We start from the raw sequence: 16922 nt of genomic DNA on the forward strand, positions 1-16922 counted from the left end.
CCAGTCCCACGGTGGCGTCTCTCTCTCCGGTCCTCCCGGGATCCAGCGACGTTCTTGCGGTCCCGTGCAACTGAAGCTCTTCTCCGAGCTCCGGATCACTCTCACGCGTGTCTGGGAGGGGCCTACGAGCGGAGGGGGGACTCCTAGTCTGAGCATGTGCGGCGGGGTAGACACCAATGTATACCCACACACACACGCTAACAGTAACACAGTGATTGCAACAATAAATAAATTATGCATTCAGTCGTTTTTGTCAGTATGCGTGCCATTATTCAAGAGCATTAGGGTGTAACAACATATTACTCATCTTCAGTATAAGTCAGAAGCAAGTGGCTATCATCAGCACCATGGACAGCGGCGATGTACAACGCTAACTTGCCACTAGGGAGTCAAACAGGGACACACTAAGCAGAGACAGAGAGCTGATGGGGAAAACAACTGAGGAAAAACCGCCTGAGGCCTGCAATTCTGTGCAATAACATACAATGCTGTGAATCACGAGGATAATTTGATGTCTAACTACACCACTGGCCTGAACTTTACATTTTCTTAAAGCAACTTTTAACGCATGTGTTGTTTACTATTGGATGTTTAGAGCTAGGTTAATTTGATAAGCCAGTGATGAACTCAAAATGAACACAGCTGGATGGCTATTTCAGGACGTAAAGCAATATTTTCACCTGGTGTGTTGAGAAGGTGAAACAAAATTAGAAGACTGTACAAGATGCATTTAAATTAGCCACACACATTCTGCTCACTTTACTCCTCTATTTCTTCCAAAGTTCATTTTTATTAATTTCATAGATTTGTGAAGTAAGGCAGGGATTGTATGTATATTGAGATAAATCTAGTCAATCAGCCAGCAGGCCAGGCTGGGCAATGGGGCTGAAAACAGATATGGAATCCTCGGCTAGTGTCTAAAAAAAATGTCCCAGAGTGCACTGGGCGTGGTCGGCTACGCCATGTAGATAAATGTGTTAATGTCCGTCTCGTCCCGTTTGATGTATTTGTGTTCTATCAGCCACTCGATCTGCTCTTTGATCATCTTTTTCTGGGGCAGAAACATGTTCTTTAGGATCTCCACCAGCTCTGTCTGAAGCTGGGCATTGCTGATCCTCTTCCTCATCTTCATAATCTGAATGATAGCTTCCTGTACAGAGTGAGGAAGATGAGCTTGGTGACAATTGATGTTTATGTCAGCATATCATAGAAATGTTTTGTCTGAAATGTTTCTCATAGTTTTGATATAAGGGTTTATGCTTAACTGTTTGAATTTAGTTTGGTAGACAAATGTTACTGCATTTAAAATGCCTGCATATGAATGTCTTTACAAAACTAACACTTTCATAGAAAAAAAAAAAATAATGGATGAGTTGGACCAGATGGTGAAGGAAAAGCAGCCAACAAGTGCCCAGCTTACATGGAAACTCCTTCAACACTGTTTGAAATGCATCCCAGGATGCACCTCATGAAATCACTACTAATTCAAACTTCATTTAGAATTAATTTATAGTTTGATTACCTGACCATTGACCAAAAACATGGACAATAAAGAATGAATAGGTGTGACTGAACACACACACACAGTATATATTCTGGCCTTATATGTAACATTTGTAAATATTTGTATTTTGTGTTTTGTATGATATTGTCATGTACAGGATGAAAACAAAAACTTGAATTAAAAATAAATAAATAAACACATATTTCAATCATTAAGATCATGTGAATGTGATTTCATTACCTGTGTGCGTAATATCCTAAGTTGCACTATGCCCTCATTTTCTTCTTCACGCATTCTCTCTGTGGTGAGTTGTAATCGACCAATCAAATTTATCTTCCCTCTTTTTTGGACCTTTGAGTTTTTTCTGTGCAGAAGAGAACATTTGGTTACACTTTATTTCGATAGTCCACCTTAGACATTCTACTAACTATAAGTAACTTATAGATAATTACTTATAGATAATTGTGTGCATACAGATTACTAAAAATGTTGGATTTGGTAAGATTTTTTTTAAAGAAACTAATAATTATTTTCAACAAAGATGTATTCAATTGATCAAAGTGACAGCAATACAAAAAAAATTCCAAAAAACATTAAGAATGTCATAAATAGAAATGTGTCTTAAGCACTAAATCAGCATAATGGAATGATTTCTGATCATTATCATGTCACTAACGGCTGTTGAAAATTTAGCTTTGCTACCACCTGATAATTAAATAATAACATGATAAAAATTAATAAACTACATTTTATAAGATGCTGAAGTAGAAAAAAGTAATATTGTAAAAATATTTCACATTTACTATATTTTTTTTAACAAACTAAAATATCCTTGGTGAGTAATTGTAAAAATCTTTCCAACCCCAAACTTTTGAACGGTAATGCATGGAAAATGATTAAAATATGTGCATGACTTATGATTTATATGCATGACTTATTAACAAAAGTATTCTTTAAATTATTCATCATTCTTCATCAGATGCAGCCAGTGTGTGATGATTGTGCTTACATTAAAGAAAACTCTTGATTGATGTAAAATACAGTGCCTTCTGCAAAGTCTTTAGGAGAGCCCACCACAGGTTCATACGACACCACTTGACGCTTTAGTTTGGGGAAAGCTACAAGAGACTACACATTTAAAACAACGAGTTAGGAAGGATTTAGTAAAGTCAATGTCACATCAGATCCTTTCATTCGCATTACACACGACCATGTCCTTCCCATTTAAACACAATTGTGGAAATGTAAACAAAATAAAGACTCTTTTACCCAGAGAGTCCGGCGCAGTTCAGCGTCTGGAAGCTCCGTGGCCAGTTTCAGATTCTCAAAGCTGATCCTCTCTCTGGGCCTTTGGTTCCAGGCAAACAGCACAGCTAACTGGAATGTCGTGACTTCTAAATCATACTGCCCAACTTCATTCTTGAATGTGATCTAGGGACAAAAGATATGAAACCAATCTTAATCTGTTCCCTTGATACAACAGACCGCTATAAAATGTCAAAGTCGAGGCAGAATCTACAGTGTAGCCATAATACTGAGATTTAAGAGAATAAATAAAAGTTTGCAGCAACGCAATTCACAGTAGTAGAGCTTCCGAACATCAAAAGTTCAGTGCTTTTTACTGGTGATGGTACAAAACACACAAATTAGTCTCAATGGGAAGAGGCTGGGTTTGGGTCTCCCTTATTTTGCCAGGAAGTAGAGCATGCTGTTATACAAAGGGCTGAAGCTGCTACTCACAATGCCATTGGACATCAAATGGTGCCAGTGTAATTTTCTGCCACTGTGATTTTTCTTGTAAAACTCCTCAACTTCAGGAATGAGATCTTCTAGTTCGGTGGGAAGGGATACAAACACTTTCTCTGAAGTCCGAGACCATGCTCCTGCATTCAAGATCTTTATATTGACTGAATCAGCTGTAGTGTCGAAACATAAATAATAATTAGTTCAAACTTACAATAGAATAGTTCAGAAGCATAAGCTCAGAAGTGGCATATCTGACCTGGTAATGCAAGTTTGTTGTGTTTGTGCATTTCTTTGAAGGATTGATTTAAGTCTTCTGATACTTTGATGTCCTGGAACATTCTGGCGAGCTTGTTCACGTAATCTGCTGGCATACCAACCTCCTGTACACACACAAATGTCACAAAGAGATTCACTACAAAGTCTTTCATCCATCATCAAGCATACTTTCAAGCCCTCTCACCCTGAGCCACTCCACCATGTTCTCTTCAATCTCACTGTCTGCAGAAATGTCAAGAATTAGCCTGCGGGTTAAGTGCGCTTTGTGGTACCTCATGAAGACATCTTTGTTCTGAACATACTTTAGAACCAAGAGCTGTAATCAGTACATAAAAAGAAATAATTAACACAATGCATCTGATTTGACAATTGCAAACAGAGGTGTGAGTAACATAAGAAAAAATACTGCCACAATAAACCATTATTGGTCACTCCACCCACTCACTCACCACTTCCTTCAGCTTGGCCTCTATTTCCTCTGAGGTGAGTTTTTTGCTCAGTGGGGTCTTTCTAAGGAGCATATCACAGTAGTTGGCCAGCAGCTCTGGACATTTTGACTCTGGTTGTATTTTCAGACCCACACTGCAAACAAAGGAAAAATAATGCAACCCAAACAGTATTTAAAATATATTCTTAGAATGACAGATAGAAAAACTAGTTTTCAGAAGATATATACAGTGCCCTCCAAAAGTATTGGAACAGTAAGGCCAATTCCTTTATTTTTGCTGTAGACTGAAAGCATTTGGGTTTGACATCAAAAATGAATATGAGATGAGAGATTAACATTTCAGCTTTTATTTACAGGTATTTTCATCTGGATCTGATACACAACTTAGAAGATAGCAGCTTTTGTTTGAACCCATCCATTTTCCATGTTACCAAAAGTATTGGAACAGATAGAATTAATATAAATTAAAGTGAAAAAGACTTAATATTTAGTTGCAAATCCTTTGCTTTCAATAACTGCATCAAGCCTGTGACCCATTGACATCACCAAACTTTTGCATTCTTCTTTTGTGATGCTTTTCTAGGCTTTCACTGCAGCCTCTTTCATTTTTGGGGGGTTACTCCCTTCAGTCTCTTCTTCAGCAGGTAAAATGCATACTCTACAGGGTTTAAGTGTGGAGATTGACTTGGCCAGTCTAAAACCTTCCACTTCTTGCCCCTGATAAACTCCTTTGTTGTTTTGGCACTATGTTTTGGGTCATTATCTTGCTGCATGATGAAGGATCTCCCAATCAGTTTGGTTGCATCTTTCTGTAAATTGTCAGACAAAATATTTCTCTAGACTTCTGAGTTAATTTTGCTGCTGCCATCATGTGTTACATCATTAATGAAGATTAATGAGCCTGTCCCAGAAGAAGCGATGAAAGCCCAAGCCATTACATTACTTGTGTAATGTGTACTATAATGTACACCTGTGTACACTGTGTTTCAGATGAGCTTGTATGTTTGGGATCATGAGCAGATCCTTTCTTTCTCCAAACTTTAGCCTTTCCATCACTTTGGTCCATAAAATCAGTCCATAAAAATTTTTGAGGCTCGTCTCCCATTCTTCTTGCTAATGAGTGGTTTGCATCTTCTGGTGTAGCCTCTGTACTTTTGTTCATGAAGTCTTTTGCGAACAGTAGATTGTGATACCTTCACTCCTGCCCTCTGGAGGTTGTTGCTAATGTCACTAACAGTTGTTTTAGGGTCTTTCTTTACCCGTTTGAGGTGTGTTACTTAGTACACCAGTGGTTTCTTTCTTCCTCAGGAGATTCCAAATTGTTGTACTTGCTATTGCCAGTGTTTGTGCAATGGTTTGATTGATTTTTTCATCTTCTCTCAGCTTCACAATTGCTCATTTTTCACCCATAGACACCTCTCTGGTTTTCATGTTGGTTACACGTCTAACTATAAATGCAGTCTGCACGGATCTGAAACTGAGTGCAGACATTCAGTGCTATTTATTGTTTGAATAATCAATTAATAGGACACACCAGGGGCCTGTTTCATAAAAAAAGTTTACCAAATAAGCCAGGCTTATTTCAGTAATTCTGACTTATTTTCACTTGATTTGGTTTCTGAAAGCAAAATTACCATAGCTCAAGCTCAGTCACTGTGGCAACTTATGCTGGCAAACTAACCTGGTCAGGAGCAGGCTAACTGTCAGGCTAAGCTGAGCTCCTCTAACTCTGACCAATAGGAACGCATCGATATTACCACTGACTCTCTCACATACAGTCAGTTTAATTTATTATCGGTCCAAAAATAAAAGTATACAGAAAATACACCTTAAATAATCAAATAAATAAAACAATAGGCTACAACCAACTGTATTTAATGTATTGTGCCCAAAATGTAGGCGAATGACATTTTAACATTGTGGCTACTTGTGCATGCAGTTGATCAGAAGTTTCTAGCCATGCAGCCTTTCTCTCTGAATTTATGACAGCTGTACCTTATATGGTTATTAGAACATTAAAACATTACAATCTAAAATGGCTCTTTAAAGCATTAAAGCATAAAAACACAAAAGTTAAAATCACTGAATTAAAAATGTAAATTTATAATAGAAATCAGAGTACATTTTAACTGATAAGAGGAACTCACATTTAACTCATTTGAGCTAGTGATTAACAGTTGCTGCTATCATAAAAATACACTTATATGTAGGAAATTAAAATTCTATGTGTCACATTTAATGTCCAACAACAAATATTTTAGCAGAATGTATATTTTATTCAGAATTCTTGCGCTAGTATTCTATTCTGCTCTGTCTGTGTAGCGCGCATGCGCGCCGCAGCGCTCGTTCTCTCGCATAAGCCTCGCCCACTCCTGACAGCTAAATGGATATATTTGCATGGCTTTCTGACATTTACAGATGTAAAAAATATACCTGTGACGTATCAGTTATGCACTGAGGAAAACACAATGTTTCAAATGCGTTAAACAGCACAAATATTCGCTGTTTGCTATGGTGGATCGATTTGATCCATGATCGACATTAAGGGCTGCTTCAGAATAAGCGTGTACGTCACATTATCCTGACTCACTGAACCTGGATAGCATTAGTCAGATTGCGTGAACTTGAATTGTCGTTTATGGAACTGCTTTAGTCCCGATTGATTTGTTAGGTTATTTCAAGTCAGGTTTTGGACTTTAATCCCCGCTTTTCTTAGCGTCTTTTATGGAACAGGCCCCAGGGCAACAAAACACACCTGTCAGTCACATGTTCCAATACCTTTGGCAACATGAAAAATGGGTGGGTTCAAACAAAAGGTGCTATCTTCTAAGTATCAGATCCAGATGAAAATACCTGTAAATAAAAGCTGAAATGTTAATCTCTCATCTCATATTCATCTGTTGATGTCAAACCCAAATGTTTACAGTCTACAGCAAAAATAAAGGAATTGGCCTTTCTGTTCCAATACTTTTGGAGGGCACTGTATGTATATTTTAAGACATCTTACCCTTTCTGTTTTAGAGGGAGCTCTAGTTTAAATATTGTGGCGTCATTCACTACTGCTTTGTATGCCTGCGTAAACACAAATATAAAAATAATAGAATAAGAATGGAAAAATGGAAGCCATTTCTCCACTTTAACGGTACATTATTGTTAAAAACTTTGGGGTTAGTAAGATTTTAAATTTTTTAAGGTGTTTACCAAGAGTACATTTACAGTATATTGCCTATACTGTAATACTGTGAAATATTATTAAAATAAGTCACTTTTATTTATTTGAATATGTTTTATAATGTAATTCATTCCTGTGGTGGCAAAACTGGATTTTCAGCAGCCATTACTCCAGTTTTCAGTGTCACATGATCCTTCTGAAATGATTCTGATATGCTGATTTGGTGCTCAAGAATCATTTGTTATTGTCAGTGTTGAAAACAGTTCATATATTTTAAGGATTCTCTGATTAATAGAAAGTTCAAAAGAACAGCATTTATTTAAAACAGAAATCTTTTGTAACATTATAAATGCAGTGTGATTAAAACTGTTAATTTTAATCAATTGAATGCATCCATGTTGAATTAAAAAAACAACTTTAAAAAAATCTTAAAAAAAATCTTACTGTCCCCAGCTTTTGAACAGTAATGTATATTATATGCCTAAAGTTTATATAAATAGAGTGCAATAATATTTTATCCAATACATCTAAAAATTATTTTAAATAATATTTATAAATATATATATCTTCTTTCTAAGTCTTTTACAGTGAAGAGTTTGGATAAATCCTTTTGAGACTTACTTTATCCCTGGCTGTTAGGAAACGTGGATCATCTTGGAATGCTTCCTTCACTAATTTACTAAAGCGGTTAAACAATGTTAGGAGCTGCTCAACATATTTTTCAGAGTCCTGCAAAAATAAAACAAATGTCAGCAACATATTATATATTATCTAGATCAAAAACTGGATGCATATATCCATGATGCATCTGTCAGATAACGAAGCGCAGCTACAGTCTCAACTCACTGTGGTAATGGTTTCCGCTGAGGCCACCATATCAGCCAGACCTGCGCTCATGATATGATCCTCCAGGTCCTTCAGCATAGGCTCAATACCACTGGGCACTTTGTCCATCAGCGAGAACATGAGGCGCAGCTCTGCGGAAACACACCAATGGCAGAACAAACACATTTTAGTAACAATAAAACATATCAAAACATTAAAAAATGCTGTTATCATGAGCCTAAAAACACGAAGTTCCAATATAAGAAGCTCTAAAGCAAAAAAAAAAAAATACGTCAAACTAGGTATTGCTGACGCTTTGGCATTTCCGTCCCTTTACATACAATAGTTGTATGCTGTTGCGTTTGTTTACAGTTGAAATGGGTTGGTGGACTCAATGATTGGCACACAAACACACAGATGGTGGGATGGGTGGGGAGATTTTGGCAAGATATAGATGGGAACCGTGTCCCATTGCCAACCTGAACTCGCTGAGCCTTTGGTGCCAGAGCTCCTGCCGTACTCACTCTCTGTCTCATTCCGCTTGATCATTCCCGGACACTCAACCAGGATTGTTTCTTTGAATGACGTCACCAGTGCATTCACACAACACTCCATTAGCTGGAAGAACACAAAAGGCACAAACCGAGCACCCGATGTTAGTATGTGAGAAAGACAAATGCAAACTACACGCTGACCATTATTTAATAATGCGGCACCACGGGTCTTGTTTTGGAGCAGGGAACACTCACTGCCTGGACGGAGTTACATTCATGTCTGGTTTCCAGATATCGAAGTGCACGCTTCTCCTCTTCTCTTAACTTGCCATCTGCCTGTCAATTAAAAGTGCCAACTGGGATGAACAACTCTCAAAAGTTGTGACACTTCAGATATGTGCTGTGATTTACCATTCAAACACATAAAAGCTTGTTAAATAAACTGAGACAAAGTAGAATTCTGAAATTTTCTCACGATACTTGTCAGTATACTAATTTTTTAACGTCAATATAATACCTTGAAAAATATAGCTATTCCATACCATTTTTGATACTACAGGAAAAAATTGCTACAACATTATGCGCATAAAACTTGAACAGTATCTAAGTTAAGAAAATACTTTACTAATTTTTAGTGCTGTCAAACGATTAATTGCGATTAATCGCATCCAAAATAAAAGTTTTTGTTTACATAATATGTGTGTGTGCGGAGTATATTTATTATGTATATATAAATACACACACATGCATGCATATATTTAAGAAAAACATGATATTCATATTAAAAATATTTATAAGTTATATGAATATACATATATACATGTAAATATTTTCAAAACATATACTGTATGTGTGTGTATTTTTATATGCATAATAAATATACACAGTACACACATAAAACAAAAACTTTTATTTTAGAATTCGATTAATCGTGATTAATCTTTTGACAGGACTACTAATTTTATAACTGAAAGGGATTAGCTGAATGTAATTATATAATAATAATAATAACAATAATAATATTGTTTAAGACAGAATTGCACTTTCATAGTAATACAACTGCACTATTAACTAAAAAATATATATAACAAGTTAATTTTAAATTTTTTACTTCACAGCAGTAATATTACAGTAGTTTTGACTTGCACTAGTGTCACCCACATTTTTCTAGTTTAGGCAATACAGCAGTTTGAAAACACACTCACATATTTCATATAGTTCTGAACACCGTTCTGTTGCAGATAGGAAGGTGCTTGTGTCTTGTAGAACCTCTCAGTGGAATCCAGAAAAGCCTTCTCAAAATTCTCTCTATAGATCTGGAGCTTGTCATCAGCGTTAGAACACAAGTTCACTGTAAGACAGAGCAGAAGACAGGAGAGTCCATCAGGAGAGGTCCATCTGGACAGAACCTGAGTGGCTTAGTTTTATGAGAGCTTTACCATATGACTCCCGCACTCCGATGACAAGCTGCGAGTCGAATGCTTCCCCTAATCTCTCAGCATGGACGAGTTTCATAGCACAGTCCTGGAGCCGGTTCTTTATATTACAGAATATAGACTCGTTCCATGTGTCCAGCATAAGCTTAAGCAAAAAATAAAACAACAAATGATTAGAATATATTTGTATATTGATGATGTTATGCATCAGTTGATACAATAATAATTGCATTTAAATGATAAGGCAATATAATATAGATTGATGTGAATTATACGGTCAAAATGCAAAAAGAGAATCCACCTTTCTAACAATACTGTCCTCAACATTGGACTTCTTATTGCTCCCCTGGTTGCCCAGCAGGGTGATTTCCAACTTGCAGAAGGGCTTAGGTAGAATATCACACTGTGTGAAGAACTTCCTCCACTCCACAATGTAAGCTTTAAGCAAAGCAGTGTCATCCTGATGACTGAGTACTCGCTGAAGTAGATCAGAAAGATCATTACAAGAATAAGGCTGAAAAAATGAATTTACTTTATATTATTATATGTACAAAAGTGATATACAGTACGTACTGCCTGTGCTTGCTTGATGAAATCTAGGATGTCTTCTTTCAGTGCCTGGTGAATCTTTGCCGGACCTTTGTCGTCCCATAAACACACTGCATGAACGTCTCTGCAAATCAAACATAGTATTAAGAGAAAGTCTAAAATCTGACTGTATTCAATGTGTAACCTTTAAGCAATGTAAACTATGGTTTAAAACTTCTTGTTAGTCCTGACTGATATTATTGACCATCAGACCCAAACAGCGCTGTCAGTTTAATAAAAAAATACAAAAACACATGAGTCTAATGTACTTTGACTTCTTGATATTCCTGTCAGCTCAGACTATCTCACATCGAAGACAACTTACGAGAACAAATCGAACCACTGCTGCTTAGTCACTGACTCCTGACGGAGTAACTTCAAAACAATGGGCCGCATCAAATCCCATTTGTCTTCAAACTGCAGGGAGCCTTTATTCTGAGATAGGAGAACGAGGACAATAAACATTTCTTTAAAATTATTACTTTATACATTTAAAAAAAGGCAGTAGAAATTTTATTATTTTACTTCCTGTCAAGTACAGTAACAAACAAAACAGTAACAGAAGGTAAACTTCATTTTAATATATGCAGATAGATTATTACAGCTGTGTTATTAGAAACTAGAGGCACCAGGTGAGCTTGACATAGATATGCACAGGCTGAATAAATGTAGCATTTATATAATCTGCAATGCTGCAACTTTGTTCAGGAAAAACATACGCATGTATTTATATTTTCTCGTTATTTACATGCAGCCTTGTGATAGATAGCGGGAAGTTTTGTTAGAAAAGGCACCCTTAAATACAGCTCTGAACCCTAAACATTATAATAATAGTACAAAACCCCCCTATCTCCAATCAGCAATTCGAAGAATGTCGTTTTGAGTCAACGGGTCATGTTTAGCGATGCAATTAGAAGCGGGCAGTGACTGGGTCATGGGATCGCTGTCATAACATTACAAGAGATGCAGACGATGCAAAATATTCTCACATTCAGGGACCTCCTACCTTCAATAAATTAGACGTCGCCATGTTTCTTCAACTTAGTCCCCGTGCAGTCTCGCGATGTTTGAGGAGGTTTGGTTGCTAGGGAGCATTGCGACAGACTGCATCAGCAGCACTGATACTGCTGTTTATTCACGCATATATCTATATTTTATAGAAAGAAAGAAGGAATAAAAGAAAGAAAGAAAATACAGTTTTTAAATTAAAGGAGCAGTCAATGAATGCATCTACATAGCTTTCTAACGTTATTATGCGCATACTAATTTACATTTACATTTAGTCATTTGGCAGACGCTTTTATCCAAAGCGACTTACAATTTACACACACATTTTTTTTTATTTTTGTTTTCTGTAGGATGACACGTTTGCTTTTATCATCACGCCATTAGGTACTGAAATAAGACACATTCACATTTAATCGAGCAGGGTCATACGGAATGTCTTATCCTTGAGAGTTTAGTTCTCACACAGATTATATTAAGGAGTAAGATTAATCATAACTACTGTATGATTAGTGATAATCTGGAGCCAGTCCCCTATCCAAGGGCACGATAGGATCTTTCCCATAACAATCCGAAGGCCGACCAGCTGCAACTGTATCTGCAGATACAGACTCGTCTCGAAATCTCAGTTCTCATTAATCATCGCTAGAAATAAGTTTAACAGTTCAAAACTATTATTCTGAAGTAAATTTCTAATCGATTTAGGATACCAAATACATGTTCAATGCACACAACTTCCGTGTAGTCATAAACAGCATGCGTCTCTACCATTGGTCACACTTTAATAAAGAGGACGTACATTTAATCTCCAATTGGCTGTTTGCAAAAATGGGCGGGGCTTTACGTTGCATTGATTCCTCGCTTTCATTGAAAGATGATACTGTGGTTGGGTTTTAGCTGATAATTCGTAAACTACGGACATGACGGATCAAGGTATTTAACAGACGCTTGGTTTTATTCTTTAACTTGTAAACACGTGATGTTGTGTTTTGTTTTTGTTTTTTAGCCTAGCTAACAGCATGGCTAACGTTAACTCTTAAAAAGGCAACGTAATGAGATTAGCTTTTTGCTATGAAGTTACACAGCTTTTAGCCTAAAACGGAAAAATTATTAATTCTTTACTATTAATGAGTTCATCCTATTTTGATCTTTGTGATCAAGAAACAGTTTGCTCTGTCCTACATTGTCTAAAGTGCCTGACAGGTCGCCACGTGCTCTTTGAACTGCCGCACTACAACATCACAGCTTCTCAGATGTTCCGCATTTGTGGCCGAAGCACTAGCTTTAATATGTAAACAAGTTGTTCACTCAGACTTAAGCCTATTTTATTTTTTTGAAAGGCTTCAGCAATTTGAGGCTTATTTTGAATAAGTCTTTATATAACCATACGACTGTTTTTGAATAGTCTTTATTTAAAATTATTGTAATTGCTACATGGTGATCTTTAGTATTTTAAGTAATTTTTTTGTTTGTAGAGGCTTTTATATGTCTTTATCAAGTCAGTATAGGTTTTCCTTATAGAATATTATATACTTGTATTTAAATATTTTCATTGGCGAGGAGTCCTTTTGATTTTATGACCGTTAAGTAACATTGAGCAAGGAATGGCATTTTTTTTATTAAAGAGGCCCACCTGAGGTGAACATTATTGTGCATAAATTCCTAAAGGGATTAAGATCAGCATCAAAGCCTGTGACTTTCACTAAAGTTCTTCTCATTTTCTCTGGATTTTCTAGGTCTCCATGTGTAAAATATGGATTGTGAAGTGGGAGAGAACTCCATTGAACATGGAAGAATGGGAGCTCTCAGCTGCTGGGGGAGATTTCTTTGTGGTTCATGGAATATCAAGTTTAAAGATGTGTTTACATGGTATGTTAAAGATGTCTCTGTTTTAAAATGTTTAATGTTTTTAAGTTACAACGGTCATATTGATGGTAAGTTAAGAATTGATCCTACAGGCAGCTCTGCAAAACTATTGCAATGGATCAAGCCCTGTCGATGCTGATATGTGGGACGACAGTTACATGTCAGTATCTGGCAGATGCCAGGGTGGAGACACCAATGCTGCAAAGCTTCCTCAATCACACCTTGCTGCTGCTCACCTATACTCTAGTCTTAGCCTTCAGGAGAGGTACATTGCAGCACACCTGCAAGGAATCACTCGTTGCTTTTATCAGATGATTAGAAGGGCAGAATATAATTTCCATGAGCATGCTTATCATTGCTCCAGATTTGAAATAAACTTGCTTATTTCAGGATGCCTGCATGGCTTATCTTGTGGATTAAAGTCTTTTAAATTATTTATTGATTCTCCTCAACATGCAAAATTAAAATGTACTACTCATACAAACCCTGTTAGGTAGCTTTCCTACTGAAATGCAAGCTAGTACAAAATATATGGCTTATATTTTTATTGGATTAATCACAGTATTTTTTTTTTTTTGTTTTTTTTTTTTGGTGAAAATAATATTGTTCAAATTCTAAAAACAAAGTGGTGGAAGTATTTTCTGGTGGCTCTAACAGATGTGGAAGCCAACTACACAGTTGTGAAGGCATACCAGTTCACTACCCTTACAAGTATACAAGTAAGATTATATCATTCAGTTAAAAAAAAAAAGACACACACATTAATACAATAATAGTTAATATAATAACTTATGTGTTGTAGCTGCTGGACTGCTTTGTGATCCTGGTACTGATGGTGCTCTCATGGAAATTCTTGAAAACTCGCTATAGACCATTGCATTTTATAGCTGTGGCTGTGTGCTTGCTTGGAGTCGGTGCGATGGTGGGAGCAGATCTGCTGGCAGGGAGAGACCAAGGCTCAAGTAAGTACTTTATAATAGGGGGCAAAAAGGGGCATAATCTAATTGCACCTTGATTATGCTTTATAGATATTCTTTTGTTTTTCATCTCATGAATCATTTGCCAAAATGATTCATGAGTATTTTACTCCTGTTACAAAAGATAAGATTATATAAAAAGAGGACAACTAAAGAAGCTACATGAAGAATTTATCATAGACTGTGCATAAAAATAGTTGATCTCTGGTCTTGGGCTTTGTATGTGTCTCTGTCACTGCAGGTAGTCATGTGTTGTTGGGGGATGGACTCGTGCTGGTCAGTGCTGCTCTGTACGCAGTGTCTAACGTCTGTCAGGAATACACAGTTAAAAACCTGAGCAGGGTGGAGTTCTTAGGCATGATGGGGCTCTTTGGGACACTCATCAGTGGTGTGCAGATGTAAGTTTAATGTCCACCATCTCATTTTCTTAGTAAAAAAGCCCCCACTATGAGATATAGACTCTCATTTTTAAAAGTCTTTTAGTCTAGGATTTATTTATTTTTTAAGAAATTAATACTTTTAATCGGCAAGGCTGCATTCAATTGATAAACAGTGAGAGTAAAGACTTTATAATGCTACAAAAGATTTTGATTTCAAGTAAATGTTCTTATGATCTGAACTGAAAAATAACAGTATGGTATCTACAAAAATGTTTACCAGCACAACTTTTCAACACTGATAATAATAAGAAATGTGATTTGAGCAGCAAATGAGCATATTAGAATGATTTCCGAAGAATCGTGTGACACTAAACTGGAGTAATGACCGCTGACAATTCAGCTTTACCATCACAGGAATGAATTACATTTTAAAATGTATATATTTTTATATTTTAAAGGGCTATACTTGAATCCAAAGCTATACCTGTCATCTTCTGGAACTGGACAATATGTGAGTAACTCTAGTTAAACATTTGCTTATAATAAAGTTGACATTTGCTTATAATAAAATGATCTAGTCATCATTTACATGGAAATGCCAATAAATGTATGTAGTATGTGTTATGGAAATGTAACTCCAGTTCTCTTGTTTATTTGATAAATGCTCTAAATACCTGTATGTTTATTCTGTAGGCCTGCTCTTTGTTGCATATACTCTCTGCATGTATGGGCTGTACAGTTTCATGCCTGTAGTGGTAAAGCTGACCAGTGCCACAGCTGTGAACCTCTCACTGCTGACTGCCGACCTCTTCAGTCTCTTCTGTGGCGTGTTCCTTTTTCACTACAATGTGAGTGGAAATATTACAATTTCAGCAAATCAATAAAAATGCCGGGACAAAAGAAAAGATTAAAACATTTATAATATCTTCAAAAAGGTCCTCTTGCTAAATGATAATTGGCCAGGGGTGTTGACATTTTGAGTGGTAGCACTGATTCTTGATATTTGGACGCTTGCTTTATAGAATAAATCTTTTAATTAAATACTGAAAGTTGTCTTGTTCACATTGATTTTTCAGTTTCTTACAAGTTTATGAAACTCCTTTTTTTTCACAGTTCTCAGGCCTGTATTTTGTGTCTTTTGTGGTGATCACACTTGGTTTCATCATGTTCAACATCTTACCGACCTATACAGCAGATCAGTCATATTCCACTAATGACAGCGCGTATCATCTGGCTTCATCTGCGGATGTCCAACAAGATGGAGACATTGTAGTAAACTGGCTGCAAAAGGAAGGACAAGAGAATGAGGACAGGATAGGATCCAGTCACAGAGCACATTGCAACGGATTCTGTTCTCAGATATAAAGCTCTACAATGTAGAGTACAGTATCGAATTTTACAGATTTACTTTAGAAGGGTCTATATTTTTGCAAAATGCAGTGTTTAATCTGTTATGGATTTTAAATCCACATTCAGTGTGCCTTGAGTCTATTTAATTATTTTTTACCAATTTGCATATAAATGTTATTTAAATCTGCTGAGACTGAAGTTCAGATACAGATACTTCTCATCATGCACTACAATGATCTGGACAGTATTATCTTAAGAGGTGCTAACATCTCAATTCCATATGAGATGCTGCTTCCAGTCTGATTACTTATGTTAACATTCTTTATCTTTGTAACATTCTTTAACTAACACTTGTGTGTTATTTTTATTTGAGTTATGAAATGACTACAAACTGTAGATGAAATGATGGATGTATGAATTTTTTCATATTCAACTTGTTACATTTACTATTAGTATTGCATTTGCTTTTATATGTTTATTTTGTTCAATGTATCCACATTTGAAAATGATTATTTGTGACCATTAAAGTGGTTTTATTATTCATAGTTAATCTATAGTAGTGGTGTCTGTCAAATATGCTAACCTGGTTTTACATTATAACATGCTTATAGAACAGATTTTAACCGTTAAAAATTCGCGGATGCTTCACCCATACTCTCAGCCAACCCAGTGACTGCCATCAGAAGACTTTTCAAAAAAATGATAAAGTTAGAAATTATTGGTTATGTCTAATAATTATAATATATAGGTTTTATTTGTAGTCTCACTGGAGCAGTGGTTCTCAACTTTTCGGAAACAATATTTGAAGGCTCCTCTATTGAAGGCTACGTTGTTGGTACTTTTGCTTAATGATGA

At 36.2% G+C, this 16922-nt stretch overlaps 2 protein-coding genes across 6 annotated transcripts; one reads left to right on the forward strand and one right to left on the reverse strand.

Moving 5' to 3' along the window:
• Window positions 1–251: 251 nt before the first annotated feature.
• LOC306856021 (cullin-5-like) lies at window positions 252–12257 on the reverse strand. 4 transcript variants are annotated; one of them, XM_079394981.1, is made up of 20 exons: window positions 11997–12257; window positions 11496–11636; window positions 10815–10924; window positions 10475–10574; window positions 10203–10379; window positions 9905–10046; window positions 9671–9816; window positions 8721–8801; window positions 8451–8589; window positions 7993–8123; window positions 7768–7875; window positions 6982–7046; window positions 3976–4108; window positions 3711–3842; window positions 3507–3630; window positions 3245–3420; window positions 2774–2935; window positions 2514–2632; window positions 1745–1868; window positions 252–1150 (listed from the first exon to the last, which is right to left on the reverse strand). In XM_079394981.1, exons 2-20 carry the CDS (start codon window positions 11517–11519, stop codon window positions 956–958), a joined length of 2388 nt encoding a protein of 795 aa, XP_079251107.1. In that variant the 5' UTR covers window positions 11520–11636; window positions 11997–12257; the 3' UTR covers window positions 252–955. The 4 variants fall into 4 exon arrangements, with proteins under 4 accessions (XP_079251107.1, XP_079251110.1, XP_079251109.1 ...); XM_079394984.1 differs by having other exon boundaries at window positions 8496–8589; window positions 11808–12252; XM_079394983.1 differs by having other exon boundaries at window positions 8496–8589; window positions 11997–12250.
• Window positions 12258–12328: 71 nt separating this feature from the next.
• Window positions 12329–16728, forward strand: LOC306855671 (solute carrier family 35 member F2-like). Of its 2 annotated transcripts, none has more exons than XM_079394474.1 (9): window positions 12329–12427; window positions 13231–13363; window positions 13439–13625; window positions 14018–14079; window positions 14163–14322; window positions 14579–14735; window positions 15176–15228; window positions 15411–15565; window positions 15831–16728. In XM_079394474.1, the coding sequence occupies exons 3-9, from the start codon at window positions 13475–13477 to the stop codon at window positions 16080–16082; spliced, it is 990 nt and encodes a 329-aa protein (XP_079250600.1). In that variant the 5' UTR covers window positions 12329–12427; window positions 13231–13363; window positions 13439–13474; the 3' UTR covers window positions 16083–16728. The 2 variants fall into 2 exon arrangements, with proteins under 2 accessions (XP_079250600.1, XP_079250599.1); XM_079394473.1 differs by having other exon boundaries at window positions 12331–12427; window positions 13453–13625.
• The last annotated feature ends 194 nt before the right edge of the window (window positions 16729–16922 follow it).

This window comes from Barbus barbus (genome assembly GCF_936440315.1).
Source record: "Barbus barbus genome assembly, chromosome: 36".
NCBI classification, from domain to species: Eukaryota; Metazoa; Chordata; class Actinopteri; order Cypriniformes; family Cyprinidae; genus Barbus; species Barbus barbus.